The 24,047-nt window shown below is 43.2% G+C and overlaps 1 protein-coding gene across 2 annotated transcripts in view; it reads right to left on the bottom strand.

The window, feature by feature from the left end:
* CACHD1 (cache domain containing 1) overlaps positions 1-24,047 on the bottom strand; it is a 201,583-nt gene that overhangs the window by 48,284 nt on the left and 129,252 nt on the right. For both annotated transcript variants that reach the window (XM_045802151.2, XM_045802150.2), the window contains exons 5-7: positions 8,414-8,540; positions 5,379-5,523; positions 4,307-4,523 (exon numbers count right to left, since the gene is read on the bottom strand). In XM_045802151.2, the coding sequence (XP_045658107.1) occupies positions 4,307-4,523; positions 5,379-5,523; positions 8,414-8,540 (489 nt within the window). The remainder of the gene's footprint in view (positions 1-4,306; positions 4,524-5,378; positions 5,524-8,413; positions 8,541-24,047) is intronic.

Here is a 24,047-nt window from a genome sequence, read left to right as displayed (position 1 = left end):
GATACGATGATTGAGTTTCCTTCAGTTTGTAAATTTCCATTATAGACTTTGAAGCATCCTTTATAAAAACTGGGTGGTTAGTTTATGTTGTATCAATGTTGTGGACCACTGAACTGAGATTAATAAAACTGAATCAAAGAAATACAACATGAGTTGCTATCTCTTATTTACTACCATAATTTAACATACAAATAAGTTTTAAAGCCATTTGATGCTTGAATAATTTCCTAATACTAACTGTAAATTTAACTGCACTATTTATTCATCAGAAACTAAGTGAATGCTGATGCAAAAAAAAAAAAAAATCCATAAGCTTAGAAATATCCATCTTAAACTGGAAGTCAATATTTTTCCAATGATGTAAATACTGTCCTGTAAATTATTCTGTTAGGATGCCAAACATCTCACTTAAGCTTCGGACTGCGAAAAAAACAAAAAACAAACAAACAAAAAAACACTACTTGACTCCCTAGCCCAGGGAATAGATATACCACGAGGCTGATATGGAGTATGAGACAAACCATCACCCATGGCAAAGGTACCGTGTATGTTAAATGCCTGCACACCCGTAAGACTGACCTGAAAGAGAGCCCTTTGAGTTTTCTTCCTCCTTCGCTTCAGGACACTAGATAAAATATGCTGTCATGAAGAGCTGGTGTTAAGGCACAGGCCCACATCTTGAAAGCCAGAGGGCTGGCAGTCCGCAGCCTCCCGTAGCAGCCAACCACTTTTCCTTCCCGTCCCAACAAGAAGTCACACATCCTGTAAGCATCCTCATCGTCTCTGCCCTGCCTGCCTCTCTCTGTGCCCTATCCTTTTTAGATTGCACATCTGCCAAATTTGGTGTGATTTATTATTATTTTTTTTACTTATTAGGATGTTTCCTCTCTAGTCATTCAGAGGAACTACACCTTGTGATTAGTAATGTTAGGGATGAGTAATGATTATAGGGGCTTGGGGCTGAGCGAAGACATAGCATGTAACGGGAAGCAAATGCAATAACTTCCATTTGATAAGTCCTTGTCTAAGACACTGGCATGTCTTGGGGTCAGTATCGGAGGGGAAAGAGCAACTGAAATTTGGGCTTTGCCCATGCCATTAGATCCCCACTCCTATTGAACTATCTTATTCCTTCTGTTCTAAAATGACTTACCCACCAAATCACCCCCAGAACAGGCAACTCAAATATGTCGATGGTATCAGTGATAGATCTATCATGGGACTGAAAAAGAGCCAGCGCTGGGTAAAACTGTTAGTCTCTTTAGAGCAAAGCAAATTTGTACAAAGCCACCATGATTTATGACATGTGGCTTTTGTTCATATGGCTACTAACCTGGGGCCGATACTTCACTTTCATGCCCAGGCTAATCCTTACAACAATCCTACAGGGTAGGTCTTACTCATTAGAATAAGAGCACCAGGTACACGGTAGATGCTAAATAATTATCTAGGGAGTGAACAGAAGTAAGGATGTAGAGTGCAGGCTCCTACGACGAGGGCATAGACCCCACTATACTGTAGCCAAGGCTAGCGTGGGCCTCAGCCATCTCGGCTTGAGGTCAACTCAGATGTCTGAGCTATCTTTTCTAGTTTAGCCAGAGCTAGAAGTCTTACAGGAAACTGAATATCATAACAACCATGGCTACTATTTATTTAATATTTATGATGGAATCCTGGATCTTATTATCACCCCCAGTTTGCAAAAGAGGAAATGAGGCCTGGAGAGATCAAATAATTTATACAAGTTCGCAAGTTTAGAAAAATTTCAGAGTAGGAATTTGAACCCACCTTGGTTAAAGTCCAAAACCCACATACTTAACCGCTATGCTAAACTGCTTGAGAGCACCTCAAACCTCTCCTTACTAAGCTGGACAATGCTAATTTCTGCTGTGTTTCCATAGGCAATCTAATTTGAGTTTTTCTCTGGATTGCCAGAAGCTATAGTGAAAGGCCCATGAGCTACAATTTAGGAATATCTTACTTGGATTAAAAAGGACTCCTCTGAGCATTTAAAAAAACAGTGCCATCACAAGTTGTCCAAGTCTGTGATGGTCACTCTTCTTGCCATGTTTTTGTTTGCCAATGTTAAGAAAAACCAAAAACCCAGAGGAGAAATGCCTCCCATCAAAGCAGGCTTCTATAATGTGTAGCACAGGAAAGTCTGTAAGAAGAGGTTTAATGAGGTCTTAGTTTTAAAGCTGGAACAAATGTCAACATTTGAAAACCAAGGGGCTCACATAAAAATCCAGATTTCTGGCTTCTCTTAAAATAGAAGATCTGGCAATGCTGGGCAAGCCCTCCTACATGGCAATCACAGACTGCCCAGAACAACTGCCTCTCCGTGGAGTATGCACCCTCTAGTTGACCATGCTCCGCCAAACGATCCTCATTAACTTGCTTTGGGTTCCCTTGACTCACAATCACTGGCAGGTCACAGCCAGTCTAACATTTCTCTCCATTATTTGAATAGCATAATAAACAAAATTGGACTTAAACTCTAAAGGTAGGTTGATGACTGAGGAATCAAGTAGAAAAATCACTCCTGATGAGGAATGCTGACAGGTAAATGGCACTGACCAAGTAGCCAATCTGTCTTGAATACTCAGGAGGTCAGCCTTGTCCACTGGCCTTCTTGACTTGTGGACAACTTAACACTCAGCCATCCTGTAATATTGGTCTGTGGATAGCTGATGCTTGCCAAGGCTGGTAGGCAAAATTCTAAGATGACCCCAATGACCCGCACCCTTGTAGATGATGTTCCTCTCGAGGGGGCCTGTAACTTGCTTCTAACCAACAGAATACGGCAAAGGGGATGGATATCACTCCTGTTATTGTGTCATGTGGACGGCAAAGATGGAGAGTTTTGCAGATATAATCGAGGTTTCTAATAAGTTAATCACAAGGGAGAGAAATCAGATTAACTCAAAAGGGAATGGGTCTGATCAGAACAAATGAGCCCTTCAAAAGAGGGTCCAAGCCTTCCCTGAAGTCAGGGACTCAAAGAAGAGATACTCTCCTGCTGGCTTTGAAGAAGCAAGTGCATGTGAGTTTTACAGTTACAAGGAGATGAATTCTGCCAACAACTGAACTTGGAAGAGGACTCCAAACCTCAGAGCAGACCACAGACCTGGGTGATGTCTAGACTGCAGCCTCATGCAACCCTAATTCCCTACCTAAAACCCAGGTAAGCTATGCCTACACTCCTGACCCATGAAATGGTCTGCGTGGTAATCAATGTACATTGTTTTAAGCTGCTATTTAATTTGTGGTAATTTGTTATGTTCAAACACCAACAAATACACCATGCCATCATTAGTTGTAATAATTCTAGTAGCTTCCATCTTTTAAGGGCTCACCATGTGCCAGTCACTATGCTTTGCATTCATCAATGCTGTCTTAGTTTTAATGCAAACATACTGAAGAACTTGCAAATATATTTCCTAAGTTTCCCTCAATAGGATACATTCATTTAAAAAAAAAAAACCCTACAAATAGATATTCGAATATAAAAGGGAAAATGACATAGATTCCTTTCAGTAGTTTCAAAGCATGTGTCTTATTTAAAATATCCTTTCCTTCAGTTTAGCATGCATCCTAATTCCAGATTTTCTTTAATACATGAAAATTAAATTAGAGTGCCTTTGTACATTTGAAGGGCTGTGCTCGTCTAAATGACAGCTGGTTACAAGAAGGAAGGATCAAGGCAAGAATCCTGCAGCCTGTTTCTGTGTGCACATGCGCACCAACAGACATCCCCTCTCAAGTCAATGAGGAGGCAAGGCCAACAATTAGCATTAAAAAGGATGCGGACATTCCCCCCGGGGAAATAAATGGGGCTATGTTCCTAATAAAGGGGCAGAAAGAAGATACTCTGGGAGTGAAGAAATCCTGCAGGCCGAGTATCTTTGATTGGAAAAGATGAGAAAAATCTAGTGAGACCCTAGTACTAGATGACCATGATGACATTACATGAAAATTTTATCCCAGGTCAATTTTATTTATTTATTTTTTAAAAGATTTTATTTATTTATTTGACAGAGACAGCCAGCGAGAGAGGGAACACAAGCAGGGGGAGTGGGAGAGGAAGAAGCAGGCTCCCAGCGGAGGAGCCTGATGTGGGGCTCGATCCCATAACGCCGGGATCACGCCCTGAGCCGAAGGCAGGCGCCTAACCGCTGTGCCACCCAGGCACCCCCCAGGTCAATTTTAACAAATCCCTCTAGACGCAGTTGTGTGACCGACTGCCGGGACCCCTCTCACTATCCTTTATCTATGGTTCAGAAGTCCTCTGAGAGAGTGTGCTTACTTGCTTGGAATTTTGTGTTATTGTTTGTGCTTCGAATCAGCTGAAATGCCTTTTGAAATCCCACCGCATGCTGGGTAGGACTGTCCAGAGACTTGACACTGCTAACAAAGGTGGACATTTTCCTTTTTGTCTCACTGGTGGCTGGAGACAGGAACGTCTTATAGCACTGGTCGAGCGAGCACGTCCTGACGGTGTCTGCCACAGTCAGCACAGAGATCTGGAGGAGAGAAAAGGAAACCTCGTTATCTTAACCTCTGAAGGCTTTTTTATATTCTTGAAGAGCCCAAAGACTGAGACGGCCCGCAGAACAGTTCCTGAGAGTTTAAAAATAAATGCCTGGAGGCATAACGCTAGCAAATTTGAAAAGGATTAGTTCAGGATGGGAAAGGGGGAGGGACTCTAGAGTTTGTGTATTGTTCCCAGATGAAGTCAGCAGCATGGGGTTCATCTATAACACTAAGAATGACTATCTCATGCAGAGAAAAAGCTTAGCGAGTACTAACCATCCTGGTTTTCCAACTAGAGGTGGGGTGAGGGTAAAGGCACAGGGTGTGTGTGTTTTAAGCAACTATTTTAGTCAGTAAACCTTAGGAGTTGGAAAAGTCAAAATGACGAAGCAGAAAATGTCCACAGGCAATAGATTATCATTAGCTGTAAACACACCTGTCTCTGAGGTATCCTAGAGATTAGTAAACCTCGAGAAGCCTTCGCTTATCCGTCACCTCTCATAAATCTTGAGATGAAGTCCAGCCATCCACCAGCCTCCAGCCCTTGTCCTTCTCCTTCTCAGCGTAACTTCCAGTGTGAAAGTCACAGCTAATTGGAAGTCTTGACGGGAGCCATGAAGGAAGTACAAGACTTGGCTTGGTGGGGGTGGTTTTTAAAAGAGATTTGGAGCCAGAGTCGGCAGCTGCGTCTCCTCAAACACTAGAATAAAAACGAAACCACTCTCCTTTCCCCAAAGTCATTTTAAATATGGATTTAAAACAATGTACCATAAAATACAAGGTACTTTACAAAAGACATTCAAGGAAGAGCCAATGCCACGTGGGTCACAGGGGATACTGGTCACCTTGTCATGCTCGTCGATGGCACTGAGGATGACCCTGGCAGCGTCCTTGGCGATCTGAAGCTGGGTGTCCGTGACAGAGGCCCCGTGGTCCAGGATCACTACTATGTGCTTGGACTGCGGCCGGACCGTGGAGACGTAGATAGGTCTAGAAAGGGGGAGAAGCTCTCTGGGGTCAGTCCTGCTTTAGGTCAAAGGACCTCAACCCAATGCAGCTGTGAATACCACAGACCTGAAGGCATTTGGTGGCTATGTCTTTTTCCAGGGATGGCAGAAGGATGGAGAGATCAGCTGGCAAGGAGAAAGGGTACCGGCAAAGTGAAAACACGACCCTGAGACAACAGCATGTGTCTGTAGAACAGGGATTGGTACCTCAGTCTTCGAAAGATTATAGCAACTGGGAGGAGGTTAGAAGAAGCCAATCCTTTAGGAGGCACCTGGCTGGCTCAGTTGGTGGAGCATGTGACTCCTGATCTTGGGGTTGTGGGTTTGAGCCCCACATTGGCTACAGAGGTTACTTATAAAATAAAATCTTAAAAAAAAAAAAAAAAAGCAGCAAATTCTTTGGGAGCCTGGCCTTTTTGGCACACTTGAAAGCCAATGCTCGCGGCGGTGTGTGGTGATGCCACTCAAGGTTACCCAATATCCAGCTATAGAAAATGGAACTGGTGGCCTCTCAGGCTGCAGAGACGGCATACGAGGGAGAGGAAGGTCTACTTGCCAGTGCTGGGTCTGCAGCCGTACAGAGTGAGGCTTTGCTAAAACGGAGGCGGTCTGTAATCTGTGAGCATGCTGAGCAGCTTTGAATAGCAGGTTTGGTTTCTCTCTCCCCAGACAAAGGCTACTGCTTAAGAGGGCCCTTTCCTTTCTGTACTGAGGCAATTCACACAGGTCAGCCACCAAAAGGCCCCTTATCGGAGCATTTAAAACCATGCCATCAAATTTGTCCAAGCCTGTGATAGCCACTCTTCTTGCCAGGTTTTTGTTTGCCAACATTCAGAAAAAGGGGTGGAGGGAGGGTGGGGAAGGTCCAAAGGAGAAATGCCTCCCATGAAAAGGGGCCTTCTGCTCATGTGCCGAACAGGAAGGTTTGTGAGAAGGGGTTTAATGAGGTTTCTCTTCACAGTTTTAAAGCTGGAACAAATTAGGGGAAGCTTAAGAAAGCAAATAAGCCTCAAGAGAATTCTCTCCTTTACTAACACCCCTAAAACACTAGATTTTTCTATGAAAAGTTAGATGCCAGTTGACTCAAAAAAGCCTGGGCACGAATTAAGGAATTAAAGTACAACCCCCTCGCCCCCCCCCCCCCGCAAATAAAACAAAACCCAAAAACAAAACAAAAAGCAAAAAAACCAAACTCTCGAAATCTGGCCAAGTTTATACTTTTGTTCTCAAGCCAATAGTCCTACATTGACACTGAAGTTCCACTGTATTTTCACCAGTCAATACCATTAAGACAGCAGGGAAATGTAATAAAAAGAATCCAGGAGAGACGGTTACAGAAATGAAAGACAGAATGGAAAAGAATGAAATCTGACTATCCCAACACTGACAACCATGTCAAATATTGAACTTTTTAGGTCCTCCAGGCAAGGTGAATTAAAAAAAAAAAAAAAAAGGCATATCTCCTTTCCAACTCAACCCACATCAATGGAAAGAAGAATACATGTCTCACACTGCCATAGTAAATTGTTAAGCTGTTACAGAGGAATGCAAAAATAGTAACATGAAATGTATAGTCTGGGAGCCGGTCCCCACAGCACGATTGGTATCCACCATTTCCTTTCTCGCGTGCTCTGAAAACCCATTCTACACTTCAAAAGATGTGGAGAACTTGTAAAAAGGCCTCTGAGGAAAGCAGTTAGGGTAAGCAAAGAGATGGAGACAGCAGTGTAGGAGGGGAGGGACCTGGATTACTTAGCCAAGGGAAGATAGAGTTGAGGGCTGGTTTAATGTAGATTCAGGGTGGGTATGCACGAAACCTTCCAAGTGTAGCTGAGTATTGATTTGTGACAAGGTCCTCCTTGTCCTTTTGGACTTTTCCTTATAGATCATTCATTAATAGCAGCATGCCATCCAAACTATCTTCTTAGAAGTAAATGCAAATTAGATGATTCACGGTGTCTTTGGCCTCTCCCGAGATAAGCCAGACCAGACCCAAGATCATGGCTTCTGGTCCAGTTTCTAAGACACAAGTCTTCACCAGGATGTCTAGGGAGGGAACTGAAGAAATCATACCAACGACACAAAGGTCTTTCTAGGAAAGGCACAGAAGTAGTATTCTCCTTGGGGAAAATTTTAGACACAATTTAAAATAACGATAAAGAGAGGCTAAAGCGATGGTTACTCTGGACTCTAAAAAATGGCATGAAAACTGAACACCCTGCACTGGCTCCAGATTTTCTGGCATCAAACATCTGACACTGCAAAGGGAAACTGTAGGGATTCAAAAGGGAAGTATCTTTGCCTAAGGGGTTCTGTAAATTGATGAGTCTTGTCATACAAATTAGCTCACCATTACTGCCCTTCTGGCTAAGCGGTACAAACTCCAGTCAGTGAGAAGAGCGGGATGTTAACCATCTTCGAACCAATGTGTTCTGGGCAACCTTAAAACTTCTAGTAGCTGAGAATGCACGTATTCAAAAAAAAAAAAATGGCCAAGCGCGTAATCACAGAAAGGTAAGCTGGGAATCACAAAGCCCACTCTGAGAGATGCTACGAGTCTTTTAGGGTTGCACTTAGGAGAAGGTATTATCATTCCCGTCTCACCAAAGATGCCTGAAGCTCAAAACCACTGGGGTGCCTTCGACAATTTAATTTCTTTAGTAAGTACCTTGTTAGATAGAGAAAAACTCTGGGCTTTATCATTTGCCCTTCTTAGCAATTCCGTATCCATGCATGCTCGATGGTGAAATCGTTCCTGAGTAAGTTTGTGAAACCCCAGCTTGGAGGCAGAGTCATGTGTGTAAATGAGGAGTCTGTTTCATACAGATCACTCTTCAGCAGTAATTAAAACTTTAGCAAGCAAGTCAACGTACCTACTACGGTGCTCATAGCTGCCCTTACACCGGAACTTGTGTGCTGGGAAAACGGTGAAAATCCCTTCTTCCGAGCTGAAATACTGCCACTTAATTCCAGGGTTGGATTTCAGGTTGTCTGCAAGAACTGGAGGAGTGGGGAAAAGGAAATATAACCACCAAACCCACAGGTGCAGGCAGGCACAGCTCCTTAGGCATCTGTTTTGCATAAGCTGCTTGTAGTATGAAGAAATCCCACTAGGTCTTAGGCTGTAAATTTTCCACTAAACATTTTCTTTCTGTCCCTTAAAAATACCCATGAATAGAAAAATGTAATGAATGTTTTAGTCAAGGGAAGCTATTACTCTTAACATTGTATGGTGACACTATATGTCCTGGATTATTTTTTCCAGCATGAATGATTCGTTTGCTCTCGTCTCTCCCCTCAGGAGGCTGGTTCCTGTTGGACCAGTTTGTACTTGCTGGCTCGGGGTATATTCTCTAATTGTGGAAAACAGTGACGTTAAGAGGCGGGTCTCCAAGAGGGACTAGACCTGTGACCTTGACCTTGCTCACACCACAGTGAGGAAATTAGCATGGATGGTACTTGAAAGGTCAGAACCACCATCATTCAGCAAGAGCTCATGGAATGATTCCAATGTGCCAGCAGTGGGACACGCGTGGGCTTTCCTTCATGGTTGCTCATTTAACCCATAAAACAACCGCAGGACGTAGGTGGTATTATTGTTCCCTACTTTGGAGTTTAGAAAATACGCTTGGAGAGCTTAAGTGACTTGTCTAAGGCTTCATCGGTAAATGACCAAATTGGGATTCAGGCCTGGCTGTCCTGGCTGCTGGATTCTTACCATCATGCACTATTGCCTCCCTTCCTACGTACACTGTGTATCTGCCCCTGAGCTGCAGCGGGAGGGGCTGCCGCCTTCTTGGGGGCAATCCTGTCCCCAAATCTCCACGAAGTCTTTCTTACCCTCTCCCACAAGCAGAGTTCTCTCCCTTCTCTGATGCCCTTCTACTCTGTTCCCCCACCGAATCCATTATTAACTATACACTTACTATGTGTCGTGTCCTGCTTTACATGCTGCAAGAAATACATAGCTGAGCAAAAGACAAGCCTTATTGTAATAACGGATATACCAGAAGACTTCCATAGTGAGAAATGGGACGGAAAGCAATTCAGGGGGAGGAGGGGTCTGAGCAAAGGCAAAAGGCATATATGAGGTGCATTTGGTAAGAATGTACATAAAGCTCTGAACGCCACGTGGCCATCCCTGAGTCTGGCTCGGTGGTCGGCAAATGTCTGCCAGTGTTGCCAAGTAAAGAACTCTGGCTTTGCTGACCACGCAGGCCCTGTCGAGACCCACCCAACTCTGCTGCTGTCGTGTGAAAGCAGCCCCAGACATCCCACGCGTGCGGGTGTGCCAATGACAGCTTATTTACAAACATCAGTGGCAAGCTGGATTTGGTCAGTGGGCCTTAAAACTTGAGCGTTCGAACTCCGAACACACTGTGAAATGCACTGCACGGGGTACTTAAAGCATGTCCACCGCCTCCTGCCTCAAGCAATTACCCTGCCAAACACACACGGAGAAAGGGTAGCGGATTTTAGCCTTGCAAAAATTGCAGGAGTAACAAAGTATGACCCCCAAGTTACAGACGAAGAACCCGGCTCAGACTTTTCTGGCCTCCCTGAGGTTTCACAGTGGACGGGAAGGCAGTCAAGCGTGTGTGACCACAACACCGGTCCCCGCTCCACTCTGCCAGGGAACCTTATCAAGGTCAACACCTGGACCTGGGCGACCACACTTTCTCCTGAGACCTATGGCTGATGTGATTTGCACGTCAACATGGAGGCGGCTTTTTCTCTGGGGGTCCGAAGCCTTAACCTTGATCTCATGTTAGCATGTTCTTCAGGCAGCCCTGCCAAGCCCGCAATAAAAAGGCAAACACTGCCTTTGGAAGTAAAGCTCAATGACCTCATTTAAAAGTAACATCTGTAACAATAAACAGGCTACAGTGAGACTATTAAAAGGGGAGCCAATGAGAGCAAGAATGTTTTAAAAATAAATCAGAATTCATACACTGCATGATACATTTAGTCTAACCACAAAAGATCATTTTGGTTCCTTATAATCATTCCAGCACGAGAGCATAAGTGTCAGGCAAGGTTCCTCAAACCCTCCTGCTGAGAACTCCTTTGGCATCTGATTAAATTTCATCCATTATTCGGTACTAGCAGAAGATGACGGATATGATGGTAATGAGGACCCCAGGGCCCAGAAGCAATCTATCATTGTGGTGTGCACCCCAAGCGGGCCCCTCTCTGACCTAGATGTGGAGGTGAAGGACAGCCCGACTTTCCACACAGGCACAAGCAACCCAGAGGCGGCTTCCCCCATTCCTGAGTCAGTGAGGTGTTCGGGCCACCGGATAACTTGGGCTGGGGTCCTGCACGCTCACTCTTTCCTCAGTAATGCTGGACGCTGTCCAGGAAAAGGCTGGGCACACGTCCAACCTGTTGGCCCATGACGCACAGTGTTAGGCTTTAAGCTATCAACGTGTAGGGCCTGTATTTGTCTCAACTGCTCTGCACGCCTACCTCAGACAGATACATGTGAAGGTGGCAATACATGGTTTCTTCCTCATTGGAGCTCATCCCCAAGATGGAAGCCACCACACCCTCTGAAATCTTCCAGCATCTTACTTCTCACACCTTTTAGTTAGTGTTACTGCTGTTCTGGGCAACTTTTCACTCTTCCATCTCTAGATTCGGAGATCCTTGAGTGTGAGATCTGGGTCTGTGCCCTGGGCAGAGTGCTCAGTTCTCTTCAGGTCAAGGCGCAGGCTCCATGAGAGCTGCAGGGTTAATGTCTATAGCACACGGGCTCGGAGGGTCTGTGCAGAAGTCCTCTTTCTCAACCATTTATGATACTTTAATAGATTATAAAATCTTACTCTCTTCTAATGCCAAATCCAATTAAAAATAAATATGGTGACTCAATATAGAGCAATGATTTTTTTTTTTTTTTAATTTGTCAGAGAAAGAGAGAGAGGGAGCGAGCACACAAGCAGGGGGAGCGGCAGGCAGAGGGAGAAGCAGGCTCCCCACTGAGCAGGGAGACCAATGCTGGCTCCACCCCAGGACCCTGGGATCATGACCTGAGCCAAAGGCAGACCCTTAACTGACTGAGCCACCCAGGTGTCCCGAGAGCAATGACAATTCTAAACAGATTTTAAAATGATCGACACTCTGTTCTCGCAGCACCACTGCCAATACAATAGGTACATAAATAGGTAAATGGAGAGAGAAAAAGCCTGCTTGTCTGATGGTTTCAGTGGACAATACATGTCAAAAACATATCAATTGTATATGTTACACGTGTGAAGTTTATGCATATCAGTTATGCCTCAATAAGGCTGAATTGAAAGAACAGTGAAAAGTTACTGAGCACCACCATATAAATTAGTTTTATACATGGTGTGTGTTTTTCATAATTACTTTATGAGTTTGTTATTATACCCACTTTATAGATGCAGAACTCACTTGCTCAAGGCCCAAGTCATGATTTGATCGAGGCGTGTCTGCCTCCAAAACCCGTGCTCTTTCCAGAACACTACAGTGCCTCCACAAAGTCACTAAATACATGTTGAATGAATTAGCAATCAATAGATAAAAAGCACACCAAGTATTTCTTAAGAGGCAGAGTAAATATATAAATATGTTGGTCTCTTTCAAGCAAAATAATCAGTTGCATTAGTTTGTAAAGACACAATGTAAGGAAAGGCAATTAAGAGGACACTTGACAGAAAGAAAGGCTATCACAACTGAAATAAGACATAGGCTAAAGCGAGCGTTTAATCTTGCGAGAAAAAGATGCGTGGCTGAACTGCTAAAACAGGTACCCACCAGCTGAGTAGTCCAATGTCATGGGGCTCGCCATTGACCCCACAAGCTGGCTTAACTGGAAAATGGCACAGACACTATAGCTCAAAAGGCAGAGTCAAGTTAATTACAGCAGTCATGACTCTGAGTGACATCGAACCATAAATACCATATTTTACATAAGTTTTTATGTGACTGCGACACTATATAGCTGAGACCTCTTAATTATTCTGTAGGTGTTTAACAGATTGGGGAGGTAGTTCACTGTCAATGTGAATAAACAAAAGAAAGCCAGTTGGACACAGGCCCGATGCTGTTCTGCACTTTCTATTTAATTCGGGTTGGCACTTTGGTACTAGAAGGAAGACCCTGATAAATCAGAATGGGCTGGGAACAGGAAGCCATAGGTTTGGGTCTCATCTCTAAGACTGGCAAGTGCTCTGACCTTAAATGTACTCATTACACAGCATCCAAAGGCATCTAAAATGGAAACCAAATCCTGTCATTGCTTTGCTCAGAACCTTTCCAAGGTTTCCCACTGCACCACAGCTGGCATTAAATCCAAACTCGATAAGGCCCGGCACCACCTGGCCCCTTTCTTCTCTCCAACCTCACTTTTACCCTCTTTAACCCACTACGCTGTACGTCAAGGGCTACTTCTTTCAGTGCCAAGCTCTCCCATACAAGGTGATCCTTAGACCTGAAATAACTCTTTTCAACTTCTCAGACAGACCTTTCCTGACCACTCTTGATTATTATCCTAATAGCACCCAGTATTTTCCTTCATAGCAAAAACTGGTAATGGTCAGTGTATTGATTTTTGTGGCTAGATTTCATGTCTCTCGTGCAGCTTGCTGCAAGCTCCATGAGGGTGGGAGCCAAACCCAGAGCCAAATTCACCACGTTCCCAAAGCCTGGTGCATGCCTGGTTTTGAGGAGGCACTGAGTCAGTAACTGCTAGAGGGCCAAGGCTCTTCACCTCTGTCCCCCATGAGATTTCGCCATTTCCTCAACTCTCGTCTCCGAAGGATGGATTTAGACAAGGTATTTCTAAAGACCCTTTAGAAACCAAAGATAAATTAAAAGGGTAAAGAATGAAGTCAATAGGAAGGAAGGAAGCACAAAGATTTGCAACTAGAAAGAGCACATTACTAACTGGCTTTGATCAAGTTTATGCAAAAAAGGGGGGGGGAAGCAGGAGTATTCTTACTTCCTAGGAACTTAGAGTAACAGTAGGTCAGCACTAAGAGATTATTCTTATTGACCCAAGACTAAACAAAATGTACAAACGGTACCAAGAAATGTTTAGACAGAATGACAGAAGACTTCATATTGGCTTTTAACAAAGGAGGAGGTACCTTGATCGCTCCTTGTATCTTTAAAGGCAAGCTCTGTTCCTCCTGGTCTCCTTCTGTGAGCCTTCAAAAAAATTACTGTTTTTCTCTTACAGTTCCTATGCTAATTCTAACAAAGACAGACAACTTCACAATACCTATTGGCTTATTTTTCTTCAGCCACACACACCCATTGTAGTCGGAAAAGCAGGCTTAAAAATGTGCCTTCCAGGGCTGCCCAGCTGGCTCAGTTGGTAGAGTATGCAACTCCTGATCTTGGGGGCCATGACTTTGAGCCCCATGTTGGGGGTAGAGTTTACTTAAAAAAATGTGCCTTCCCCCTTTTCAGGCATTCTTTATTTCCCATTTATTTGAGTCTCAAGATTCACCTGCATAGGGTAGTATACTGTCTGTGGGAAATTCTAACATATGCGCCCAGATCCTCTGGCCCCCAAGTATTTCCCTTCCAATTTCACCAGCTACACCTGACCAGTTCTTAGATCATCAGCCCCTCTAGTCAAAACAAAACCACGTCCCCAAACTCCTTGCTTAAACCATCAGGGTGATGAGAAAGAGATGGATTACAAACTGCTTGTAGTTGGGCTGTGACTTTGGTTTTTTCTGACAGTATTATCCACCGAAAGCAGAAACACAAAGAAGATGCTCTGTAGTAGAAAGCTTGTTGCCTCCCACCTCAAGGAACTCTGGCCTTTCTGATGCCCTGCCCAACACCACTCAGCGAAACAGACAAAGCTCTCTACCTCCCACAGCTTGCCAAATATAAAATACAAGAGCTGTCCTAAAAACACAGAATGGCAGGCAGGCAGACACACATACACACACACACACACACACACACTCCCCCAAAAGATCAGAAATTGCACAGCACCTCTCAGGAACATTCTGTGCAACAGCAATCATTTGGGAGGGGAATAAACATTTTGAGGACTCCAAACAAAATTTCTGGCATTATATTCTATATTGCGCCTTCTAAGTTCTATTCCTAGCTCACACGCAGAGCGTCATTTTGCCACACATTCTGAAGGAGCTGTATTTCATGGACCCTCAGGTACTGTTTACACTTTTCAGGAGTGGTATGCATATTGAGTATCTGACCATGTACAGGTACTTTGCTACATCTTTTATATATATTATCTCAGTTAATTTTTTTAAACAACCTTTTGCGGTAGGTTTATTATTGAGGAACCCGAGGCATAGAGAGGTTAATTTTCCCAAGTGTATGATGGCTAAGCAAGAGCCAAAATAGGTGGAACTTTACCAAAGAGATATTATTCCCATCTTATAACTAAGTTTCTTCTGACTCAGGAAGGGAAAAGTGACCTTAGCTCTGACCCTTGAATGGGATCGAGACCATGTAGCCCAGTAATTCTTCTACCGTAATAACCATGCTAGCTTAAAGTCCATTGTTGAACTTAGATTAACAACAGCTGACCCAGCTAATCCCACTGTATTTATTTCAGTCTAATACTGAGGAGAGAACATCCTTACATCTTAGGTTCTGCTCCAAGCTCGCGGCTCTTTATGTCCATTCTAGGTTATCTACATAATGCAAAAATAACCATTCCATTATGTCCTTGATTCCGTTAAGACAGCCTGGTCACGGGCTCAGAGAATTCAGGATAAACTTCTAGGGCAATCCAAAATGAGTACAGGATCTACTACTCTATCCTCTTCCTTTTAATAGACTGCTTGCAGAGGACCCAAAGTTCCAGGTGATCTCCATACATTCATGGAAGGGGTAAGAGAAATTTAACAGAGTTCTCAAAGCCTGGCTGACTATCACAATCAGGTTTTGAAACCTATAGATTTCCAAGCTTTACCAAGCCAATATTCTGAGTCACCAAGTCTGAGTTGGGGGTCAAAGAATAAGTATTTTTTGACAAAGCCCTCCAGAAGACTCTGATGATCAGCCACATTTGGGACAACTGGCCAAAGACATTTAACTCCATTGCCCCATCTGTTTCCTTAGTTTTACTTTCTTCTTAGACTGTTTCTCTATCTTCAGCATATAATCATTTTCAAGTTTCCCTAACTTAAAAAATGATTAAGCAATAACAATAAAACTCTTCCTTTACCCTATCTCTTCCCTAAATAATCAGGGACCTTTCCCCTTTTTCTCAGCCAAGTAAGTTGGAAGAGTGGTCTACACTGATTCTCCACTTCTTGTCCTCTCATTATCCATCATCTAGCCATTTTGCCTATGCCACGGCCACCTCACTCTAATCCCACTTTTGGATTACATTTAATAGTCTACCCTGGTTTTCTCCTTCTTCCAGGCCAACTATACTTCCATCCATTTTCCACAAAGCTCTCTTGCTCACGCTGCTTAAAGTCTCTCAGTTGGTTGACTTCAAGCTAAAACACAAATCAAAACAAAAACCGAACCAAAATCAAACTCCTCAGGGTCATATACAAGTAGTTAAAATCTGGCTTAATGCTCCCTTCATTTCCTGTTACTTACTGCCCTCTTCCACAATGATCCTGGATTGTGCTGGCTGCACTTTTACAGATTTCTAACTGGGAAATATACTTACCTCAGGCACATCACCTGGATAATTCCCATTGTCTTTTAAGACGCAGCTCAACCTTACAATCTGGGTCAAGTACCCCCACTTACCTTTATCATTACAGCACTTAGCACTGGATGGTAACAGTAGTTGTCTGTTGATTTTCTCCTTCCCTTCACTTCCCTCAATACATATATACATATAGGTTGTGAGTTCTGAGGGTAAAACTTCTGTCTTATCTTGGTGTCTGCCACTGTTATATAGAGGTTATCTGAGAGAAGCTCTTTATGAGAAAGTACAAGGAAGGAGTCATGGTTGGTTGGGTCTCAAACTTCGGTAACGTGTTAAACGAAGCTGCTGTTAACGGACATATAGAACATGGGTGGGGGAGGTGGTTTGGGTTGGAAGTGTCGAAGATTATGGGTTTGATTTGAGACGTAAAGAGTTTGAAGTAACAGCAGGCAGAATACAGGGATGGAGACATCTCTCTGTCCTAAGCAGTCTATAGTAGGGGAGGCCCAGTGGACTAGGAGTTAGGACATACTGTTTAGTCATCTCAATACCAACAATTTGTCATCCGACTTTAGGTAGATCAGTTAACTTCTCTGGACCTGTTTCTCATCTATAAAATAGAGTAGATACTTGTCTTTGGTATCCACGGTAAGACAAAAATATAAAATGGTTTATGAGGTGTTAAGAAGCAGATTGGTTTTCTTGTGTACATTGTGTATTTGGACTCAGCATAGTTTCATGCAAACGAAGGATGACATTATTCACATGCAGTCTGTGTCACTCTATATACTGAGATATGTATGTATGCTAATTTGCTGTGAAGCTACAGAACCCAGCGCTACCTTGCAAGCAAATCACAACCACATTCTTTTCTTTCCTAAGGTCCTTCAAAAGTCTTCCATTATAAAAATGAAACAAAAGCACCCAAGAAAATTCTAGTTTCATTCATTCATCAGTAAGTATGTGCTGTGTACCTGCTATGGGCAGGGCACTAGATTGGGAACTCGACATACAAAAAATTAATTAAAAGGAGCAGAGGGTCAAGTAGATGTCCAAACCATAAAAGCCTAAATTTCTAAGAATGTACCATAGACTAAAATAATAAGGAAGAGAGGTAGTTGTGCCAACACAACACAACAAAAGCTAGCCTCTTAGCTCCCCTGGAGGTGGCTGAGGACCCCATCTCAGCCTCACTTCTCCTACTGCTCAATCCTGCTTCCTTCCCTTTCCCTACAGGCTGCCAGTCTCCATCTCAAAGTGTGACCCTACAAACCCAACCAATACAACAGACAAAGAATTCTACCTGTGAGAGTCAGGAAAGATGACAAAGATGTTGGGCCCTGAGGAATGAGGACTATTTTATAAGTCAGAGGAGGGAGGTATTATATTCTAGGATAAAACAATAACATGAGCAAAAGCATAGAAGAGTGACAGAAATTGAGGATGTGAAGAAATTAAAGTGACCCTCTGAGGGGAGAGGGAAGAGGTAGAGAAGAAGACAGAGTTGAAAGGCCTCCATCTTTATCTTACAGGTGAGCCACCAGAGGTTTTTAAGAAATGGAGTTACAGAGCAGATATCTGCAAAATACCTACAGTGTGCAGGATGTATTGGAAAGAGAATAAAAGCAGAGAAACTTTTGGGAGGTTTCTATATTAATTCACCTTCTAGAAAGATCTATGAAGATCTAAGTTTATGACATTAACGGTGGAGAAAACAAAAAGGATTCAAGACACAACTCTGAGCTATGGAATCTGAGCCAAGTTGCCCCTTCAATGAAGATGAGACCTATGTCACAAGTCAGCATGACAAGCAGGAAGAAGGACACACAGAAATGCCTACTGAGGTGACTTGTACGTAGTAAATACTTAACAAATATTCACTCACCAACACTCTCATTTGATCACTGACTTAAGGGAAATTAAATCTGTTAAAACCTGGAGAAGTGCTGGGTGGAAAAAGGTGAGGAAGAATTCCCAGAGTAACCAGGATGGAAGTACTACTGATCGGGACAGTCAGCCCAGACTGCGAAGTTTAGAGAAAAGTTTGTTTTCTGTTTAATTTTTGAGGTAGCTACAGAATCATCACAGAGACATGTGTGTCTTGAAGTTGGTTACTCAATAAATAAACTCAAAGAGGCCACGGCTGGGGAGAGAGATCTGGAATTCCGCAGCATGTGGCAGGAGCTGAGGTGCTGGCTAAATTGAGAACATTTGGGGAGATAATGTTTAGAAGTGAGGAAGGTGGTTAAGAGAGGACATGTGGGGACGTCTACCTGAGGAAAAAGGAACTTAAGAAGAAAAATGAAAAGGTCTGAGCAGAGAAGTAAGAGGATAAATGGCATAGAACAATTTTATAGAAACCAAAGGATGACAGAGCTTCAAAAAAGACATTTACCCGTCAACTACTACACGGGGTCAGGAAAACTGTGGAGGGGTCACTTGGAATCCTTCCAGAGGGCAGTAATAGTGTGAAAAATTGGGACAATCTGAATGTTGAACTGGAGTAGACTAATTCAAGGATGTTATACAATCATAACCCCCAGGATCTAGAAGTGTATTTATTTACATATATACAAAGGAATGTTCAGGATACACGTGTTAACTACAAAGACAGAAAACAAAACCAGGGGCGCCTGGGTGGCACAGCGGTTAAGCGTCTGCCTTCGGCTCAGGGCGTGATCCCGGCGTTATGGGATCGAGCCCCACATCAGGCTCTTCCACTATGAGCCTGCTTCTTCCTCTCCCACTCCCCCTGCTTGTGTTCCCTCCCTCACTGCCTGTCTCTCTCTCTCAAATAAATAAAATCTTTACAAAAACAAAACAAAAACAGGCTATATCCATTATAATACGTAGTATGAGAGTGTGTGTGTATATCTATATCTATATGAGACTATATGTGACTGATAAAATCTTCTGAAATCAGTATAACAGGGTTGTTGTGACAAACTATAAAAAAGACTAGACTTTGAAGTACTTGCATTATAGGAACAGAACTTGAAGGGATACTTACTTAATTTTGTGTCTACGTGTGTACACACATACACAAATGTAAACTGAATCACATAGCCTCAATCCAGATTTCTAAGTGACTGAACAGTTTTTAGATGTTATATCAATAATTATCCATCTCTTATGACACTGATGCAGTCATGAAGCTGGAGCAAATAGGCATAAAAACAAACTAGAGACTCCTAGGTTGGTTGATTTTTATTCTTTTACTTTACGTTTTTAGGGAGAACATAGCATTCACTGCATTAGCACTAGCATATGGAACAGGTAATTTTCATGGCACTTTAAAGCAGAGAAAGAAACCTACAACACAGAGCCAATCTTTGTCATTCACAGAAGGAAGTGATGAAGCCATTGAAAGCAGCGGCAGTCTCCAGCCTCCAGTGCCCACCTGTACCTCCTGCAGCATTTACCGTTGTAACATGACTTACAGATGCCCCTGACACCCCGTGAATCCCGTTTCTCAATGTAGACTGCAACACTACCAAGATCGAAGTTTGCAACTTCAAATGATGTCTTTAAATCAAACACAATAAAGAAAGTCCAGGCACTTTTTCTTTTGGCAAGAAAGACTAACTCCCACTCCACTCACACCTCAATTGCATAACTCAAGAGAGCAAGAGGCAACTTTCCTTGGACTCTTCAAATAAATTCTCTTTAGGGATCAGGCTACACACAAGAAAATAGCTCAGCAGGAATTAAAAAAGAAAGAGAGAGAGAGAGAGAGAGGGAGAGAGGGAGGGAGGGAGAGAAACTAGGGATAAAAAGCAGGAAGGAACCTGAGCAAAACATTACCAGCACCATAATGTAACGTGTGCCTTGTCAAATGCTAGTTTCTTGAATGGAATCAAGGACAAGGATTCAATTTAGAAAGTTGAGATCTGGCAGGGTTGGGTTTAAGAAAAAGAATACACACATGTGTTGGATGGATGGACACATGACCTAGTTTTGGGTAAATGAAGCTAAGAATGGTTTACAATTTATGTGAGTCTGTTTCCAGCTAGTCTGAAAGGCAATCTGAAACTGTGTTATCAATTAGGGACCCATTGATGGATTATATACAGTCTGAAACAGCCTGAGGCTGGACATCTTACAGATGTAAATATCAGGCATGTGATAGCCCAAGAAGTACATTAATTCTGCTCTGAAAAGGGGCATGAGCTGGAGAGGAGGAAAAGGGGGAGCTCTGAGGTCACCCTGCACCATCTACCACTCCTCTTATATTACAAATGACTTCTCAAGAATGTGGACTTTGGGATGCAGCCACTGCTTGGTGGAATGTCACACAACTTCAAATACAAGCAAGTCCGTTCTCAAATACCTGAACATTGCCAAAAACTGCTTGTAAATCTAGCTATGTCGACTGTGCCGAGAACAACTCTTGTTAGGTAGGATGTTACACCTGAGACGTGCTTTTTAGACACAGCAAAATTCAAGATCTGATCTTTAACCATATACCTCTGCCCTCACCACCTCCTTCCTCCCCTCCTCCTGAGTTTTACAAACTCTCTCCCCCTTCACAAATAAGTACTGTAATAAAGTAGCATTTTGTCAGGATTCCCCATTATGTGTGCAGCTGAGTTCTACTCTAAAACCTCATTTTGGGTCGCCTGGGTGGCTCAGTCGTTAAGCGTCTCCCCTTGGCTCAGGGCATGATCCCGGTGTCCTGGGATCGAGCCCCGCATCAGGCTCCCTGCTGGGAGCCTGCTTCCTCCTCTCCCACTCCCCCTACTTGTGTTCCCTCTCTCGCTGGCTGTCTCTCTCTCTCTGGCTGTCTCTGTCAAATAAATAAATAAAATCTTTAAAAAAAAATAAAAAAATAAAACCTCATTATAGAGGATAAACTTAACGTAACTAAGAGGTCTTCAATGCCTCTTCCTCTGCCTCACTGATGATCTTGGCTGACGACCTTGCTTCCTAAGTCTCTGGGAAAACAAAATCACTAAGAACGGAATGTCTCTGCGTTCCCAACACTACATCGATCCTTATGGGCATCCGTGCACACTTGCTCTTCTTTTCCTCCCCTTATTAAGAATGAACACTGTGTTTTTGGACCCTTTCGTTGGAATCTCACCATCTCTTGCCTAATCAAGGAAAAGTCTCCAGTAATTGTCTCTCCTCTTGCTCTTGGGTCTTTAGCTTTCTGCTACTGGATCATTCCCTTTGGCACATAACCTTGCTGTAATTTCTCTCAATTTAAAAACACTCTCTGGACTCCACATGGCACTCCAGCTTTCCTTTCAGCAAACCTTAGGAGTTCATGTACTTACTGTTTCCAGCTCCTCTCGTCCACTCTTAAGAGCCTGAACTAGCCAGGATCAGCCTGTCATTCTACTGTTATGTCAAACAACCCTTGTCAAGTTCATCAATGACCTCCATGTTCCTAAATCCAATGTCAGTTTTCTTAGCCTTCATCTTACTGGGCCTACTTAATCCAGTTGATCTTTTTGAAATACTTTTTTCCCTTGGCTTCAAGAAGATGGCTCTCTTGGTTCTCCTATCAGATTGACTTCCTTCTCAGATTCCTTCACTGCTTCCTCTTCATTTCAGTGACCTTTAAGTGGTAAAGTGTCCCAAGACTCAATCCTGGACCTCTTCTCTTTTTTACCCACAGCCATTTGCTAGGTGACCTTTTTGGGTCTCATGATTGAAGTATTACCTGTACACAATGCATCTCAAATTTCAACCTCTAGTCTGACCCATTCCCCAGACTTCTATAACCAACTGCCTAGGAGACATTTCCACGTGGATATCTATTATGCATCTCAAACTTCGCTTTTCTACTTCTCTTGACTCCCTGTCTGCCACCAGTATTCCCCATCATAGTAAACAGCAGCTCTGTCCTTCTCTTTGATAAGGCCAAATATCTTGAAGTCCTTCCCAGCTCTTCTCTTACTCTCACAAACACTCCCACTCCCATTCAAACCATCAGCAAATCCTAATGGTCTACCTGCAAAACATATTCAGAATCCAACCACTTCTCACCACCTCCACTGTTACTACACTATTAACGCCATTGCCACCTGCCACCTGGATTTTGGAATAACCTCTTAAACGGTCTCCCTGCTTCCACCACTGCCTTGCTATAACCTATTCTTGCAACAGCAGTCCATAAACCTTTTAACTTAGGTCAAGTCTTGACTCTGCATAAGCCCTTTTTGCTCCTTGTCCCCAACCTCCCTTCCACCATGATCTCCCATCTCATTCACAGCAAAAGCTAAAGTCCTTATAAGGGCCAGTAAAGTAAGGCTCTTGGTGATCTGGACCCCAGCTGCCTCCCTGGTCTCATCTTCTACGATCAAACCTTGTTCACTGAATCACAGTTATAGTGCCCTTCTGGCTGTTACTGAGCACAATAAACCCTCTCCTAACTTAAACCCTTTGCCTGAGATACATTTCCTCCAGTTATTCTTACAGTTTTATGACCGCACTTATTCAGATCTCACTGATGAGCCCTTTTATAAAGTAATAAGACTCCTTCTTTTCCCCCTTCCCTCCCTCCCCTCCCCTCCCATCCCCAGCCAAAAGTACCACTATGTTTCATCTCTGTGCTACTTTTCCTCCATAACATTCATCATCATCAGACATGTATATTTACTTGTCCTTTTGTTTAAGATTTATGTCTCCGAGCTTGCAGAATATAAGTTTTCTGCTTTGTTTACAGCTGACCTAGGACAAAGGAAAGTGTTTACCACATAGAAAGTGCTCGATAGGTAAACAATATGCCTATTAATGATGGAGATAGATCTCAACAATACACTCATTATTAGGAACAATGAATAGATATAAGACAAGGCAATGAGGATGGAGCCCTGGCTGCAGCAGCTTCCATCCAGATCCTCAAAGGTCTGGCTCACTGAGATGAGGGATCCTGGCAGGACAGTATTGCTCTGCTTCCCAAGTGAGCAAGCACTACCCTCAGTGTGGCCCCAGCCTACACTTTCTTATTGTGCCAATCACACAGTCAGAAGGGGAATGGAGCTTTGTCTAGAACCGTGACACCGATTGAGGGTCTACTGTCAGATATGTATTACGAAAGGTACTGTCTACCAGAAAGGAGTGAAATATATTGGAAAGTAGTCTCTAAGTCCTTCTTGCTTTATTTTCCCCTGGTTATAAAAGAAATGCATGCTTAGTTTTAAATTAAGAGAACTGGGGCACCTGGGTAGCTCAGTCTGTTAAGTGTCTGCCTTCGGCTCAGGTCATGATCCCAGGGTCCTGGGATCGAGCCCCACATCAGGCTTCCTGCTCAGGAGGGAGCCTGCTTCTCCCTCTCCCTCTGCTGGTACGCACACACTCACGTTCTCTCTCTCTCTCAAATAAAATCTTCAAAAAAAGTAAGAAAACTGATAAAAAAAAAATACCCCACTATTCCATCACTAAAAGATAACTACTAACATTTATGTGTGAGCCCTTCTAGATCTTATGTATACAAAGAAGTAACAGTCTATATTTTTTCCTTATTAACTCAAATAGCCAGAAGTTAACATATACTGTAAAAATTTTAACTACACAAAATGTATATTTCTGGGGCACATTTATATCTGATTCTATTCAAAGACTGCTATTTTGGGGTGACTGTGTGGCTCAGTCAGTTGGGCCTCTGACTCATGATTTCAGCTCAGGTCATGATCTCAGGGATCATGGGATCAAGTCCCATGTCGGGCTCTGTGCTCAGCGGGGAGTGTGCCTGGGATTCTCTCCTCTGCCCCTCCACCCATGTGCATGAGCTGTCTCTCTAATAAATAAATCTTTTTTAAAAAATTGCTATTTCAAGATCAAATCTTCAGACCCAGCAACATGTCTTGTGTTACTGAGCATAACTGAAGGAAAGAGGTAAACACTGCATTTGGGAACTAGAAAATTCAAGT

Source organism: Ursus americanus, chromosome 12 (genome assembly GCF_024610735.1).
Source record: "Ursus americanus isolate L20-20 chromosome 12, mUrsAme1.1.p, whole genome shotgun sequence".
Classification (NCBI taxonomy): Eukaryota; Metazoa; Chordata; class Mammalia; order Carnivora; family Ursidae; genus Ursus; species Ursus americanus.
This window is presented reverse-complemented; position numbering and strand designations above follow the sequence as displayed.